General features: G+C 51.7%; 2 protein-coding genes across 2 annotated transcripts; both read right to left on the bottom strand.

Annotated features, from left to right (window-relative positions):
* Positions 1-3,487: 3,487 nt before the first annotated feature.
* On the bottom strand, positions 3,488-4,471 carry LOC102450208 (olfactory receptor 10A4-like). The gene has a single exon (XM_006112312.3). The coding sequence runs from the start codon at positions 4,469-4,471 to the stop codon at positions 3,488-3,490; it is 984 nt and encodes a 327-aa protein (XP_006112374.3).
* A 7,198-nt stretch (positions 4,472-11,669) lies between these two features.
* Positions 11,670-12,638, bottom strand: LOC102452105 (olfactory receptor 10A4-like). Its single transcript, XM_006114030.3, has one exon. It carries the CDS (start codon positions 12,636-12,638, stop codon positions 11,670-11,672), a length of 969 nt encoding a protein of 322 aa, XP_006114092.3.
* Positions 12,639-16,385: the final 3,747 nt, after the last annotated feature.

Raw genomic sequence — 16,385 nt, 5'->3', positions numbered from 1 at the left:
ATTGGGTCCTTTTGGCTCCAGTTACTGTCAGGCGCTACCACTGCTCTTGTGAGTAGCTGCTGGGGCCGGCGGGGTCCCGGGGGGCCGGCACTGGGGAGGTGGCGTCCTTTCCTGCGCCGACATCTCTCCGTCCTGCCCGCAAGAAGAGACGCCGCCTCCCCCAGCTTGTGTGGCTGAGCCCTTCCCAGGCCTGGACGGATGAAGGTTTCCCGTGTTACTGCTCAGCCCCCTTTGGCCGGTACTTACCCTGGTCCTGTGCCGGAAGATTTACCGGATGTTGGATCCTTCAGGGTGGCCGGTGGGGCTCCCCTCTTGGGCGCGAGGTGGGCTGACCCGCCCACCCTAGGTCCTGTGCTCACTGCCTCCCACCCACCCCTCACATGGGGCAGCCCTGGCAGGACCCCACCGCCCGCCCCAAGGAACTCTGGGTAACTCCAGTTAGTATATATAAGAACAGCCAGACTGGGTCAGACCAAAGGTCCATCCAGCCCAGTAACTTGTCTACCAACAGTGGCCAATGCCAGGTGCCCAGAGGGAGTGAAACGAACAGGTAATGATCAAGAGACCTCTCTCCTGCCATCCATCTCCCCCCTCTGACAAACAGAGGCCAGGGACACCAATTCTATCCCCTGGCTAATAGCCATTGATGGACTTAACCTCCATGAATGTATCTAGTTCTCTTTTAAACCCTGTTCTAGTCCTAGCCTTCACAGCCTCCTATGGCAAGGAGTTCCACAGATTGACTACACGCTGTGTGAAGAAGAACTTCCTTTCATTTGTTTTAAACCTGCTGCCCATTAGTTTCACTTAGTGGCCCCTAGTTCTTATATTATGGGAGGAAGTAAATAACTTTTCCTTATTCGCTTTCTCCTCACCAGTCATGATTTTATAGACCTCTGTCCTATCCCCTTAGTCTCCTCTTCTCCAAGCTGAAAAGTCCCCGTCTCTTTAATCTCTCCTCGTATGGGATCGGTTTCAAACCCCTCATCCTTTTAGTTGCCCTTCTCTGAACCTTTTCTAATGCCAGTTTATCTTTTCTGAGATGAGGACACCACATCTGTACGCAGTATTCCAGATGTGGGCGTACCATGGATTTGTATAAGGCTGATAAGATATTCTCTTTCCCTTTTTAATGATTCCTAATATCCTGTTTGCTTTTTTGACCGCCGCTGCCCACTGCGTGGACGTCTTCAGAGAACTGTCCACGATGACTCCAAGATCCCTTTCCTGATTCGTTGTAGCTACATTAGCCCCCGTCATACTGTACGTCTAGTTGGGGTTATTTTTCCCGATGTGCATTACTTTACACTTATCCACGTTGCCCAATCACTCAGTTTGGTGAGATCTTTTTGAAGTTCTTCACAGTCTGCTTTGGTCTAAACTACCAGAGTCTCTCTATCTATCTATCTATAGAGCGAGAGAAAGGTGAGTCTAATTTCTCACAGCTGTTATACCATCCAGCAGCCAGTTTGCTGTTACTTGGTCATTTGCTGCCCTCTGCCGCCTATTTTATAAATTGCAGAGTCAAGTTTTTCTCCGTCAAGTTTATTGCTAACGGTGCCCTACAGCACAGGGCTGGGAATAGGTTCAATAGGCCTCCACTCCCCAGGGAGCCATCTTGTGCTTCACACACGGTGAATTTATACATGTCGGGCAGGAGGAACGCAAGTTACAAAACTCTTCGCGTGGCACACAAACCCAGCCGGCCTGAGACACACCTGGGCGAAATTACCGATCGAAGCAGAGAGGAGGGCATTTGTGGGATTTTCCCTGTTGTATCAAATTGTGGGAGCGATGGTTGCGAATGTACAATGGGAAACTGAGTCACACATTCCCAGATTATGGCTTAATCGGTTTTGGCTGTATTCAATACGATTACAGACAGAATTAGTGGCATGTACAGTGCCTGGACAAATTTCCGCCTGACAAGTAACAACAGATAAGACACAGTTAGGTATATAGGCCCAAACTACCACGTTCCAGGAACGTGTCCTTCCTTCTTCCACGATGGTTTTCACTTCCCTAAATTTCCTGGTCTTGTCCAATAGTCTCCTCCCTTGGTTTTTGGTCCAGCGTTTTTCCAACCTTGGCCCTCTTTTTCAATATGTATTCTTCATCTTCCTAGTGTCAATTACTTAACATCCCCCCGGTATTTATCCATTGACTTTACCTAACCCGTGCATTTTGCACAAGTGTGAGCAACTTGGTGCCCACATTTCGGGGGGCTGAATTTCTGCTCTCTAGGTCACGTTGCTGAGGGCCACTCTGGTCTCTAAGTTTCTCAGGGAAAAGGGGATTTTGTTGTTATTTCTCAATATAGAATCCTAGAGCTGGAAGAGACCTCAGGAGTCATCAAGTCCAGCCCCCTGCCCAAAGCAGGACGAATCCCGACTCAATCAACCCAGCCAGGGCTTGGTCAAGCCAAGACTTAAAAACCTCTAGGGATGGAGATTCCACTCCCTCCCTAGGGAACCCATCCCAGCGCTTCCCCGCCCGCCTAGGGAAATCGTTTTTCCTAATATCCTAACTCGACCTCCCCCACTGCAACTTGAGACCATTGCTCCTTGTTCAGCCATCTCCCCCACTGAGAACAGCCCCTCTCCACCCTCTTTGGAACCCCCCTTCAGGAAGTTGAATATGCCTACAGCTCTGACCTACATCTCGCAACACGCTACGTCAACGCACCTCCTCACCGATATCGTTTTAAACATTCCATCGTGTACGTTCCAAAATGCTCTAAGGGTCCTTCCGCAGCTGTCTTTGCTCTGCAGTAAGAGCACCTGGCGCTAGTACCATCAGGGCTGGATTACCCAACAGACAGACTAAGAACATGCTCAGGGCACCAGCAAAGCCGGGGCATCAAAACAATGAGATTTCACGGTATACTATTGTTTTTATTTTTAATTACCTATTGGGGAGGAACCATAATCTTTTCAGTGCTCAGTGCCTCTAAAGATCTGAATCCGGCCCTGAGTACCATAGTGCCACAATTGGGGTTAGCATACTTGACCTCTGGGTTATGGGTTTCAGAGCTGCAACCTCCAAACAATCGAGGCTGCCTGGGGACCAGACATCCCTTCTCCTTGGCTGGAGCCAGGTGCCTACGTCCAAAGAAGAGCCGTCTGCATCAAGGTCTGTAAAGAAGAGTCACGTGCACCAAGACTGGAAGACCCACTCAGACCTCCCAAAGTTGACTGAGGCAAGCAAGCGAGTTGCTGTTTGGAGAATTCACTGGCAGGGGGACCCACTGATCATGTCAAGAATCGTTTTCACGGTTGTGGGTGTTTGTTTGTAGCTGCTCACACTGAGCAGACTTCGGACCTATATGAACAGATGTGGGGTAAAGCGGCTGTACGGGTCTGCCTACATGGGCCGACCCTTCCAAGAGTCTTCACATGGCTATGCGGCCATACCCATTTGATAACACTCCTCCCTGAGTGGCACAGAGCGATGGGCGATATCGTTAGGCAGAGAGGTGTGGTCGAATTCAACGTTCCATTCTCTGGTTTCTCCGGTGGTGAGCAAAGATGATTTTCTCTATTGCTTTTCTCAAGGCGCCCTTCACCTCCTTGTTCCTCAGCGTGTATATGACGGGGTTCAACACGGGGGCCACCATGGTGTTCAAGAGGGAAATCATTTGATCGCTCTCGGGGGTGGAGCCAGACTTGGGTACCAGGTAGGTGACGAGGGCCGTTCCGTAGAACAACGTCACCACCGAGAGGTGGGCAGAGCAGGTGGAGAAGGCTTTACGCCTCCCCTCCGCCGACGGCAGCCTGAGGATGGTGGAAAGAATGCAGATATAGGACAGGAGGATCAGCAAAAAAGGGCCCAAGATGAACAGCACCGACACAGTGAATCCGACCATCATAATCTTCGATGTGTCGGTGCAGATCATCTTCAGCATGGGAGGGACGTCACAGAAGAAGTGGTGGATGCGGTGGGATCCGCAGAAGGGCAGGCTGAAGAGCCACGTGAACAGAGCTACTTCCACCGAGATGCCGATGGCCCATGATGCCCCCGCGAGCTGGGCGCACACCCGGCCACTCATGATGGTCGTGTAGTGCAAGGGGTGGCAGATGGCCACGTAGCGGTCGTAGGCCATGGCTGAGAGAAGGCAGCATTCTGTGAGGCCCATGATGCCAGAGACGTACATCTGGGCGGTGCAGCCCGCAAGGGAGATGGTCTTTTCCTCCACCAGGAGGTGAACCAGCAGCTGAGGGACCACACTGGTGGTGAAGCAGATTTCCGAGAAGGACAGGTTGACCAGGAAGAAATACATGGGGGTGTGGAGGGAGGGGTGCAGCTTTATCAGGAGGATAACGAGCAGGTTCCCCATCAGAGCAACCAGGTAGAGGACCAGAAGCACCAGAAACAGAAGGATTTGCACCTCGCCAAGGTAGGAAAATCCCACCAGGATGAACCCATCAGAGATGGTCTGGTTCTCGCCGGAGCCGCTCTCGGAATCGACCATCTGCAGGGGCGACAGAGACCCTGGAGCTGAATCTCAGGAAAACCGAACAGCGGGATACGGCTCCCCGAATTCCTGCTCGTTTCCTTTCTGTGGGGAGGCCTCTGACTAACTCCTGCTGCAATTTGGTGCAGACACATGAAGCTGGGCCCAGTCGCCATCAGGGGCAAGCTGCTGTCGCAGTCTGGATGCCGTTCCCGCTACGCCAGGGTCGGTCAGCTGGAGAGACACCCCTTGGACGCCAGTGGAGCTACAGCTGATCTACAACCGATGGGGGTCGGATACATTGACTCTAAGGGCACTGCATTGTTTTATCCCAGCTATGGGGGCATTCCAGGTCCCAGTGTCGGGAGATGTCGTCTTTTTTATCTACTTAAAAATTCAAAAGGGTCTTTCTTTCGCTATGTCTAGTCTACACAGTCCTATCAGAAAAAGATACACAAATTGCAAAGTGCAATTTGCATATCTTTTTCCGATTCTTTTTTCAGAAAAGACTTCTGAAATTCGGCCATTCTATGTGAGACCAAACGTTGAAAAAAACCACCCTTTTTCGGAACATCCCTTCTTTTTCGTAAAATGAGGGATGCCAAAAACCCGCGTCTGCTCTTCTGAATTTTTTTTTGGAAAAGTGGATGCATTTCAAAACTTTACAGTCGAGATGTACAATTTCTTTCTTTCTTTCTTTCTTTCTTTCTTTCTTTCTTTCTTTCTTTCTTTCTTTCTTTCTTTCTTTCTTTCTTTCTTTCTTTCTTTCTTTCTTTCTTTCTTTCTTTCTTTCTATCCCCATACACCCCCTCTATCTATCTATCTATCTATCTATCTATCTATCTATCTATCTATCTATCTATCTATCTATCTATCTATCTATCTATCTATCTAATGTTACTCTACCACCACTGGCACCTAATGTAATATCTCAAAGGAGAGCAAATCCCGATCTCCCTTATACCTCCATCCCAGGAAGAGTGACGCTAACAGAGATCCTCCGACGGGCGTTACAGCTCAGACATGTGTGATCTGCTTGCACGAGTAAACGGATGCTCCTGAGCCCACCATGTCGGAAGGTCTCGGAGGCGTTGCTGTGTTAGTCTGTGCCTACAAAAGAAAGGTTGAAAACCAACAATTGCCCTGTAGCACCCCAAGGGACACATAGACCACAGTGCTATTTCGGGATCCCAAAGACCTGGAGAAGAGGGGGGGATGCTCGCTCTCCCTGACGAGCGATGTAGGGGAACCTACGCGGAGATTGGTGAGGTTCTGCTTCATGGAGCCATTGAGTCACCGTTAGGAATGAGGGCTCCAGAAACGCTTTGCGGTGGCGGTACAGGGAGACGTTCGGGGCTCGCCAAGGAACTCGGAGACTCCGTTTCAATCCAGGAGAAGATGAGAGCAGCCAAAGGAGCACCCATCTGTGGAAAGAGGGTCAGGGAAACGAAGCTAAGAGAGACCCTCACGTAACTCCTAGGCACCAGGGGAGTTACGCTGTGGTCAGATGCAAGAAGTGGACAGTCCGGGTAGGAGACCTCAGCCCGAGCTGACGGGACGTAGCTCCTCCTCAGGAACCAGCCCTGCCACGCGGATTCCATGGTGGGGTGATGAGGAGGAGAGTTGGGGGCCAGAGGGGAGTAACAGTGAAAGAAGGGAAAAGCCAAAGCCGACACTAGCACATCCACCATCACACAACAGTCGTGGAGCAGGGATGAGCAGGTTTGGGGACCATCTGTCATGCTGGGGGGCACTGCGGGAATAGGGGACCGATGTTCACCTGGTGTGAATGAGCATCAGCCCCTCAAGTCAAACTCCCAACCTGACCCGTGAGAGAGAAGTTGGATGAATTCAGAGCAATAGATTCAGAGGCCGATCGATCAATTGATGTACTAATAGACAGACTGCCCGGTGGGTCTGACTCGATAGATAGATAGAGGGAGGGTGTGGAGATAGATAGATAGATAGATAGATAGGGCATGGGGGTGGATAGATGGATGGGGCGTGGGGACGGATAGATGGATGGGCATGGGGGTCGATAGATGGATGGGGCATGGGGACGGATGGATGGATGGGACGTGGGGATGGATGGATGGATGGGGTGTGGGGTGGATAGATGGTTGGATGGGGCATGGGGATAGATAGATGGATGGGGCGTGGGGATACATAGGTTGAGTGTGTGTGTTCATGTCTCTCTATGTGCTCAGACCCACACGACAGTTTCCTTTGCACGTCTGGACACTCCTAACACAGACGCACGGGGCGATGGTGCAGCCCGGGGCAGAGCTCAGGGCAGAGCGTTCAGGGATGTTGCTCACTCATTGGTCTCCTACCTTCATACCCACAGGTGGCTCCAGCCGCGGGGGCTGGGCGTGCGGAAGAGAAGAGGGTTTTTATTTCCCTCCCTGGCTTGTGGGACCCAGTCCCTGGAGGAAACGTCGCGTCGCATCCCTGGAAGGAAGCGCAGCCCCGCCTGGCAGTCGATCGAAACAGGCTGCAGTGAGACGGTCAATTCACAGGACGCTGTATCATCATCATCGTTAACGTCCCACGCTCTGCAAGACCACAGTCACCCTGGGATTTATGGCCCATGAGAGACACTGAGACACTTGTCATGTCTCGCGGGAGGGATGCTCTGTCCCACACAACACACGGGGGCAGGGGCAGAGACAAACCCCAGGCTCATGGCCCAGGTCCCTGAGGCTCAGACTCTGGGCCCCACACTTGTCCCAAAGCCAGGCTGAGACGCCAGGAGCTCTGACTCCCAGCCCCACCTGCTCTAACTATTACACCCCACTGGGCACAGACCCCAGGACTCCTCGCTCCCAGACCCAACTGCACTACCCACTGGGTCTGTTTTTCTCTTGACTGGCACTAGGGGGCGCTGAGGGGCTGGGCCGGGAGGGGTCTGTGGGACGGTCTCAGGTGGGTGGATCCCAATGCCCCGGCCTGGCACTAGGGGGCGCTGAGGGGCTGGGCCAGGAGGGCTCTGTGGGATGGTCTGTCAGGGGGATCCTAATGCCCCGGCCTGGCGCTAGGGGGCGCTGGGCCAGGAGGGCTCTGTTGGACGGTCTCAGGCCGGGAGATCTCAATGCCCCAGCTCAGCAGCAGGGGGCGCTGCACATCAGTGCACAGGGCATGTGACTCGTTCTTCTCTGGGGGGCCATGCTGACTGTGTGGGAGGGAGTGCTGTTCTCTCTGACCCCAAGCTGACCCCTTGCTGCCTGTACTGCAAGGAGCAGGGGGGGGGGAGATGTTCGGCTGTGGGCCTGCTCCCCCTGGAACCACCACTTAGCCCAGGGCCCAGGTGGGCATGGTCGGTCAGTAGGGGGCGCTCCTCCCTTGGGATCGGTGCTGACTCATAGTGGGAGTGGGGGGGGCATGGTGTCTAGTGGCCGTTCTATGCTTTCGAAGAGCTGGAAATTCAAGTCCGCTACCGTAGTCATGATCAAATCCATTGGGCTGTTCCCAAGAGGAGGGGGAAGCAGAGAAATATACGCACGCACCGTGAGGGGCCCATTCCCTGGTACTGGGTTACTCTCCAGGAAGGCACTCAATCTATCTGGCAACAGCCTGGCGGGTGGTGGATTCTCATGCCAAGGTCAGGGCGAGTATCGTCAGACTCTCTCACATGCCGTAAGAGATGTTTTCCACAAACGTGGTCCTTGAAACAACCATGGGACACCCACATCTTGGATACTGCGTACGGATGTGGGCGCCTCATCTCCAAAAAGATCTCTTGGCATTGGAAAAGGTTCAGAAAAGGGAATCAAAAATAACGAGGGGTTTGGAACGGGTCCCGTATGAAGAGGGATTAAAAAGGCTTGGACGAAAGAGGAGACTAAGGGGGGATAGGATCGAGGTCTATAACATCATGAGTGGTGTGGAGAAAGTGGATAAGGAAACGTTATTTACGTATTCCCGCAATATAAAAACTAGGGGTCACCAAATGAAATGAATAGGCAGCGGTTCTAAAACAAACAAAAGGAAGTTTTTCTTTATTCAGCACATGGTCAACCTGTGGAACTCCTTGCCAGGGGATGTGGTGAAGGCCAGGACTTTAACACGGTTCAAAAAAGAGCTAGATAGAGTCATGGAGGTTAGGTCCATCGATGGCTATTAGCCAGGATGGGTGGGGATGTTGTCTCTGGCCTCTGTTTCTCTGGAAGTGGGTGACAGGGGAGGAGTCATTGGATGGTTCCCTGTTGTGTTCCCTCCTTCTGGGCACCTGGCATTGGCCACTGTGGTCTGACAGGACCCTGGGCTGGATGGGCCTTTGGTCTGACCCAGCCTGGCCGTTCTGATGTTCTTATGTTAAGACATGGGTGCTGGTTTGTGTTGGTGGCCAGAGATACAATCGAGGGCAGCTTAGATGATGGGATGGTCCCTTCTGGACATGCTGCCAACCGATGTTATTAATTTGTGTTCTAGACCACGAAGGGTTGGGTGTTGGTCTTGAGGGGACAAACAATAAACAATTGTACTTGATCAAGTTACTTTTTAATTGTGCAACATTTCAACCATCTTTGGGTGCTAAAAAGCCTCTCCTTAAAATTGTAAATACTTGACCCATTTTTCATCCTCCCCCCTCCCCACCTTATTGGGCCGTAGCCACGTATGCAAATTGACCACAAACATTAGAGGAGAAAATCATTCTCTGAGCAAGGTATGATTCATAGCTCAACGCATGATTCCCCTTCAGCCATATTGATGATTCTTACGTCGCTTGAGGCCATACTCAACAACGAGCAAGACGAAGAACGGAGGCAGGAGGCCACCACGCCAGATCCCTGCCTTAGTTTCAAGTGACTTACTTAATCCTCTGTCTCTTTTAATACAACATTGGAGCTAGTGTAAAATACCGTCATTACATTGATCAGGTTCATCGGCATTCCATACGGCCCACCAATTTTGCCACGTTGTATTCCTAGCTACACCATCGAATGCTTTTTGAAACTAATACTGAGGATTTCTTGAAATTCATTCCTGTTTTCAGTAACCTATCTTAAGGCGCAAATCGCGTCTGTGCATGAGCGACCTCACCTAAAACCAGAGCGTTCCTTGTGAAGAACAGTGTCCACGTTTCCTTTCATCCCGTGTAACACAATCGTAGCTACAGGCTTGTCCCATGGCAGAAAGCAAAGCCACTCCTCTCTAGTTTGAGCAGTTACTGACGTCTCCCATTTCCAGAAGCTGGATGATGAAACCAAGTGTCCATTTTCTGGAACTTTTTCTTCTCTTCCCTATTTTGAAGTTAAAAAAATGATAGACAAGGCAAGACTGCAATTCAGTGTAAACAAATGGAAAACCACGGTAACTGGCGATATGGACTTAAACATCAAAATCCCTGTTGAACATCAGAACGAGGGAGTCACCAAATGAAATTCATAGGTAGCACGTTTAAAACAAACAAAGGGAAGTTTTTCTTCACTCAGCGCACAGTCAACCTGTGGAACTCCTTGCCATAGGATGTTGTGAAGACCAGGACTTTAATAGGATTCAAAAACAGACCTAGAAAAGTTCATGGAGATTGGGTCCATCAACACTTATGAGTCAGGATGGGTAGGGATGGTGTCTCTAACTTCTGTTTCTGAGAGGCTGCAAATGGGCAACACGGGGATGGATCACTTGATGATTCCTGTTCTGCTCCCTCCCTCTGGGGCATCTGGGTCACTGTTGGACGACAAAATCCTCGGCTAGATGGCCCTTTGATCTGACCTAGTATGGCTGCTCTTATGTTCCTATGTTCTTATGAATAGCTAGAAAGAATAAACCGATTCAAATATCTCGGAAGCGCAATGAGCCAAGATGGTACATGCTCGGAAGACATAAGAATAAGGATCGGCAAAGTGAACTCAACCTCCGGTTAACTTAGTAAAGTTTGGAAACTTACTGCTGTGTCCTTACATACGAAACGGAGTGTCTACTCAGCCGTCCTTGTGGACACGGCGCTCTCTGGCAGTCAACCCAGGCAACTGAAGAACACAGATGTTCAGAAGTTACATGAGTTTCATTGTAAGTGCTGAAGCGATTATGAGGAGTCGGCTATGAGGAAAGCGAAACGAATGATGAGGTCAGGGAAATGGCTAACCTGAGGCCTCTAGCTCAAATAATTGTTAAGAGAAGACATCAATGCCTAGGGACGACATCTGGAGTCTTGTGTCCAGTTCTGGGCCACCCACTACAGAAAGGATGTGGGCGCATTGGAGAGGGTCTGGTGAAGAGCAACCAAAATGATTAGGAGGCTGGAGCACATGACCTACGATGAGAGGCTGAGGGATTTGGGCTTTTTTAGTCTGCCGAAGAGAAGAGTGAGGGGGGATTTGAGAGCAGCCTACAACTCCCTGAAGGGGGGTTCCAAAGAGGATGGAGAAAGACTGTTCTCAGTAGTGACGGGTGGCAGAACGATGAGCAATGGTCTCAAGTTGCAGTGGCGGAGATCAAGGTTGGACATTAGGAAAAACGATTTCCCTAGGCGGGTGGGGAAGCACTGGGATGGGTTCCCTAGAGAGGTGGTGGAATCGCCATCCCTAGAGGTGTTTAAGTCCCGGCTTGACCAAGCCCCGGTTGGGATGATTGAGTCGGGGTTGGTCCTGTTTTGGGCAGTGGGTTGGACTCGATGATGCCTGAGTTCTCTGCCAGTCCTGGGATTCTAGGATTCTATGTGTTACGAAAGGAACATAACTGACTCCCGATTACGGCTCTCAGTTAGAAGCCTGAGAAACGAACAAGGAAGAGGAGTAGACCTGGGATGACTTGGGAGCGTGTGATTATCAACCACATGGTAAAAATTAATTATAAATGGGAGGATTTAGCTCATACAACAGCTGATAAGCGAGCCTGGGGAATGGGGGTAGCCCAATATGCTGAAAAGCATGTGAAAGACCCAGGACGAAGGTCAACAAAAGATATAAAATCAGGACACTGCTTTGAATAACTATTCTCGTCTGATTTTTTTGAAGAGCTTTGAATCTGGCCAAAGGACCCTGACTGCAAAAGTTTGACAAGAACTAGATCGTGACAACGTGCGGGTGTTTGGATAACAGAAGGTTTCTCTTTTTTGGTAGCAGAAGCCACTCTCCAGATTTTGAAGATATGAGCGTCTTTCAAAAGTAAATTTTCAATTAAAAAAATGAGACGCATCAGGAGAAAGTCAACAAAACACTTGGTAAAGCCTCTTATTCCGCCTCGTCTTCCTAGCTGTAATTTTCATTCTCTAATGTCTCTGGTTGTGAGCAAAGGTGCTCTTTCCTACCGTTCTTCTCAAAGCGCCCTTCACCTCTTTGTTCCTCAGCGTGTAGATTATGGGGTTCAACATTGGGGTCACCACTGTGTACATGAGGGAAATCATTTGATCACTTTCCAGATTGGAGTTAGATTTCACCCCCAGGTAGGCGATGAGAGCTGTTCCATAGAACAAAGTTACCACCATGAGGTGGGAGGAGCAGGTGGAGAAGGCTTTACGCCTCCCCTCTGCCGATGGCAGCCTGAGGATGGTGGAGAGAATGCGGATGTAGGACAGGAGTATCAACAAGAAAGGGCCCATGATGAAGACAACTGACACAGTCAAGACCATGACCTCGTTTTTGGATGTGTCGGCACAGGCCATCTTCAGCACAGGTGGGATGTCGCAGAAGAAGTGGTGGATGCGCTGGGAGCCACAGAAGGGCAGGCTGAAGATCCATGTAATCTGAGCTACTTCCACCGAGACGCCGATGAGCCATGAAGCACCGGCGAGCTGAACACACACCCGGCCACTCATGATGGTGGTGTAGTGCAAGGGGTGGCAGATGGCCACGTAGCGGTCGTAGGCCATGGCCGCGAGGAGGCAGCATTCTGTGAGGCCCATGATGGTGTTGATGTACATCTGGGCTGCACAGCCCGCGATAGGGATGGACTTTTCCTCCACCAGGAGGTGAACCAGTAGCTGAGGAACCATACTTGTAGTGAAGCAGATTTCCAGAAAGGACAGGTTGACCAGGAAGAAATACATGGGGGTGTGGAGGGAGGGGTTCAGCTTTACCAGGAGGATAATAAGCAGGTTCCCCATCAGGGTGACCAGGTAGACCACCAGAAGCACCAGAAACAGAAGGATTTGCAGCTCGCCAAGGTAGGAAAACCCAACCAGGATGAACCCATCGGAGATGGTCTGGTTCTTGCCGGGGTCGCTCTCGGAATAGGTCATCTGCAGGGGCGACAGAGAGAGAGACGCTGGAGTGGAATCAGAGGCAAACTGCACATGTGAATGTGAACCGCTCCGGTCATGCGCCTTTCCTTTCGGACGGGAGCCTTCTGATATATGTCAGCTGCAGTTCGGTATAGACTCACGTCCCCGGGCCCAACCAACACCTAGAATCTCGTGCGTTAGCTGTCTGGGTGTCAATCCAGCTATAGCAACTGGCTTCCCCTTTCCATTTCTCTTTCTTTCTTTCTTTCTTTCTTTCTTTCTTTCTTTCTTTCTTTCTTTCTTTCTTTCTTTCTTTCTTTCTTTCTTTCTTTCTTTCTTTCTTTCTTTCTTTCTTTCTTCTGTACATCTGGGCAAGCCTCTTTCAAAAAAGAGTATCTAGACTACAAACAATACTTTCAAAAAAGCAAGCCACTTTTTCAAAAGAGAGCACCCAGGGGGTGTGTCTCGACTGGCAAGATTTTGCGCAAAAGCGCCTGCTTTTGCGCAAAATCTTCCCGCCTGTCTACACTGGCCCCTAGTATTTGCACAAGAACACTGACTTTGTACTGTACAAAATCAGTGCTTCTTGCGCAAATACTCTGACGCTCCCGCTCAGGGATAAGCCCTCTTGCTCAAGTATTCTTGTGCAAGAGGCCAGTGTATTCAGGCAAGTTAATTTCTTGCGCAAGAAAGCTGGATGGCTAAAATGACCATCGGAGTTTTCTTGCGCAAGAGAGCATCTACACTGGCACGGATGCTTTTGCGCAAAAGCATCTGTGCCAGTGTAGATGCTCTCTTGCGCAAATACATTTAATGGAAAAACGTTTCCGTTAAAAGCATTTGCGCGAAATCATGCGAAATCTAGATGCAGCCAGGCAGTCTGGATGCTCTCTTTCGAAACAGCACAGTCTGCATTCAAGAATGCCTTTTTTCGAAAGAGCACTGTCGAAAAAAGGTGTTCTTCCACGGAAAACGAGGTTTTCCGCAGTCGAAAAAACTGCTGCAGTCTTTCAATTTACTTTCGAAAGAATGCGGCAGCAGTCTAGAGGCGGGGGGGGGGGGGCGGATTTCGAAAAAACCCTGTAGTCTAGACACACTCCTGGACTATATAGTTTTTTCAGAATACCAGAGGAACGTGTATGCTTTTCTGAAAAAAATTTCAGATGAGCAGACGTGTTTTTTCAGCATCCTTGTAAACCTCATTTTACAAGGAAGAGGGGATGTTCCAAAAGAGACTTTCTTCCCAACATTTGGCCCAGTGTAGAAGGGCCAATTATTGGAAAAGCCTCTTTCAGAAGAAAAGCGGAAAAAGAGATGCATTTTGTGTAGTTTTCCCACAGAACTTTGTAGTCTAGAGGCAGCATTTCTTTCTTTCTTTCTTTCTTTCTTTCTTTCTTTCTTTCTTTCTTTCTTTCTTTCTTTCTTTCTTTCTTTCTTTCTTTCTTTCTTTCTTTCTTTCTTTCTTTCTTTCTTTCTTTCTTTCTTTCCCCTAACCTCCCATCTATCTATCTATCTATCTATCTATCTATCTATCTATCTATCTATCTATCTATCTATCTATCTATCTATCTATCTATCTATCTATCCCCACACACCTATCTATCTGTCTATCCTCACACTTTCTTTCTTTCTTTCTTTCAATAGGGGGTTTGTGGCCTTTTGTGTACTAGAAAATGTGACACTTCTCTATGCTTTGGAGAACAATTGAAACCATTCCTGCGTCTCTCACTGCAACTGGTGGTTGAGACCCCCTGGGAAGTGTCACCCCTCAGCCGCCGTCTGGCCACGACACAGAGTTTGGGTCACAGCCCTTCACGGGATCACACAGACGCTGGTGCCGGCTGCAGCCCCCCAATGCACCGCAGGGAGCCCCCCGACTCTGCACACTGTTCAGACCCAGTGAGCTCCTGTTCCCCTCTGTCCCGGAGTCAGGCGAAATGGCCGGGCTCCTTGCCCCTCTCCCCGTGCTACAAGGCCTGTCACTGGGCTTACCGAGAGACAAACGTGATTTTATTGTGTATATAGCTGTCGGGTGTCAGGGGTCTCCACGAGGGACGTCACAATGGCTGGCGCCCCAGTGAAAGGAGAGAGTTGGGGAATATGGAGAGCGAGCAGAGTTACCTGCTGTTTCTCGTGTCTTTCATGTTTTGTGAGGTGTGAATGCAGGAGTCAAGCCCAGGTCTTGGGAGGTGGGGGGCTCAGGACAGGGGGTGTAGGAGTCAGGGCCGGGTGTTGGGAGGTGGGGGGCTCAGGACAGGGGGTGTAGGAGTCAGGGCCGGGTGTTGGGAGGTGGGGGGCTCAGGACAGGGGGTGCAGGAGTCAAGCCCTGGTGTTGGGAGGTGGGGGGCTCAGGGCAGGGGGTGTAGGAGTCAGGACCGGGTGTTGGGACGTGGGGGGCTCAGGACAGGGGGTGCAGGAGTCAAGCCCTGGTGTTGGGAGGTGGGGGGCTCAGGACAGGGGGTGTAGGAGTCAGGGCCGGGTGTTGGGAGGTGAGGGGCTCAGGGCAGGGGGTGTAGGAGTCAGGACCAGGTGTTGGGAGGTGGGGGGCTCAGGGCAGGGGGTGTAGGAGTCAGGGCCGGGTGTTGGGAGGTGGGGGGCTTGGGGCAGGGGGTGTAGGAGTCAGGACCAGGTCTTGGGAGGTGGGGGGCTCAGGGCAGGAGGTGTAGGAGTCAGGACCAGGTCTTGGGAGGTGGGGGGCTCAGGGCAGGGGGTGTAGGAGTCAGGGCCGGGTGTTGGGAGGTGGGGGGCTCAGGGCAGGGGGTGTAGGAGTCAGGACTGGGTGTTGGGAGGTGGAGGGCTCAGGGCAGGGGGTGTAGGAGTCAGGGCCGGGTGTTGGGAGGTGGGGGGCTCAGGGTTAGGGGGTGTAGGAGTCAGGACTGGGTGTTGGGAGGTGGGGGGCTCAGGGCAGGGGGTGTAGGAGTCAGGACCGGGTGTTGGGAGGTGAGGGGCTCAGGGCAGGGGGTGTAGGAGTCAGGACCGGGTGTTGGGAGGTGGGGGGCTCAGGGCAGGGGGTGTAGGAGTCAGGGCCGGGTGTTGGGAGGTGGGGGGCTCAGGGCAGGGGGTGTAGGAGTCAGGGCCGGGTGTTGGGAGGTGAGGGGCTCAGGGCAGGGGGTGTAGGAGTCAGGACCGGGTGTTGGGAGGTGGGGGGCTCAAGGCAGGGGGTGTAGGAGTCAGGGCCGGGTGTTGGGAGGTGGGGGGCTCAGGGCAGGGGGTGTAGGAGTCAGGACCGGGTGTTGGGAGGTGGGGGGCTCAGGGCAGGGGGTGTAGGAGTCAGGGCCGGGTGTTGGGAGGTGAGGGGCTCAGGGCAGGGGGTGTAGGAGTCAGGACCGGGTGTTGGGAGGTGGGGGGCTCAGGGCAGGGGGTGTAGGAGTCAGGGCCGGGTGTTGGGAGGTGGGGGGCTCAGGGCAGGGGGTGTAGGAGTCAGGACTGGGTGTTGGGAGGTGGGGGGCTCAAGGCAGGGGGTGTAGGAGTCAGGGCCGGGTGTTGGGAGGTGGGGGGCTCAGGGCAGGGGCAGAGGACATGTGTTTGGGGGTAAGGAGGGTCTCACAGCAGAGAATTGGTGGGGGGGCTGGAATGAGTGTGGAGGGTGTGGAGGGGTTCGGAACAGGGGGCTGAAAGGGTTGGGGGTTGAGGAGTGAGAATGATGCTGTTGTGCTGACACAACCAAACCCCGACCTTGCGCTGCGTTAGGGAAAGAAGAAGCTGCCTGCCCGATTTGGTGGTCCTCCTTCTTACCGATTAAGAGGAGTTCCTGAACAAATGGAC

The sequence above is a fragment of the Pelodiscus sinensis genome, chromosome 30, assembly GCF_052426305.1.
Source record: "Pelodiscus sinensis isolate ZL-2025 chromosome 30, ASM5242630v1, whole genome shotgun sequence".
NCBI classification, from domain to species: domain Eukaryota; kingdom Metazoa; phylum Chordata; order Testudines; family Trionychidae; genus Pelodiscus; species Pelodiscus sinensis.
Note: the sequence above shows the minus strand (reverse complement) of the source record. Positions and strands in the feature narration are given on the sequence as shown.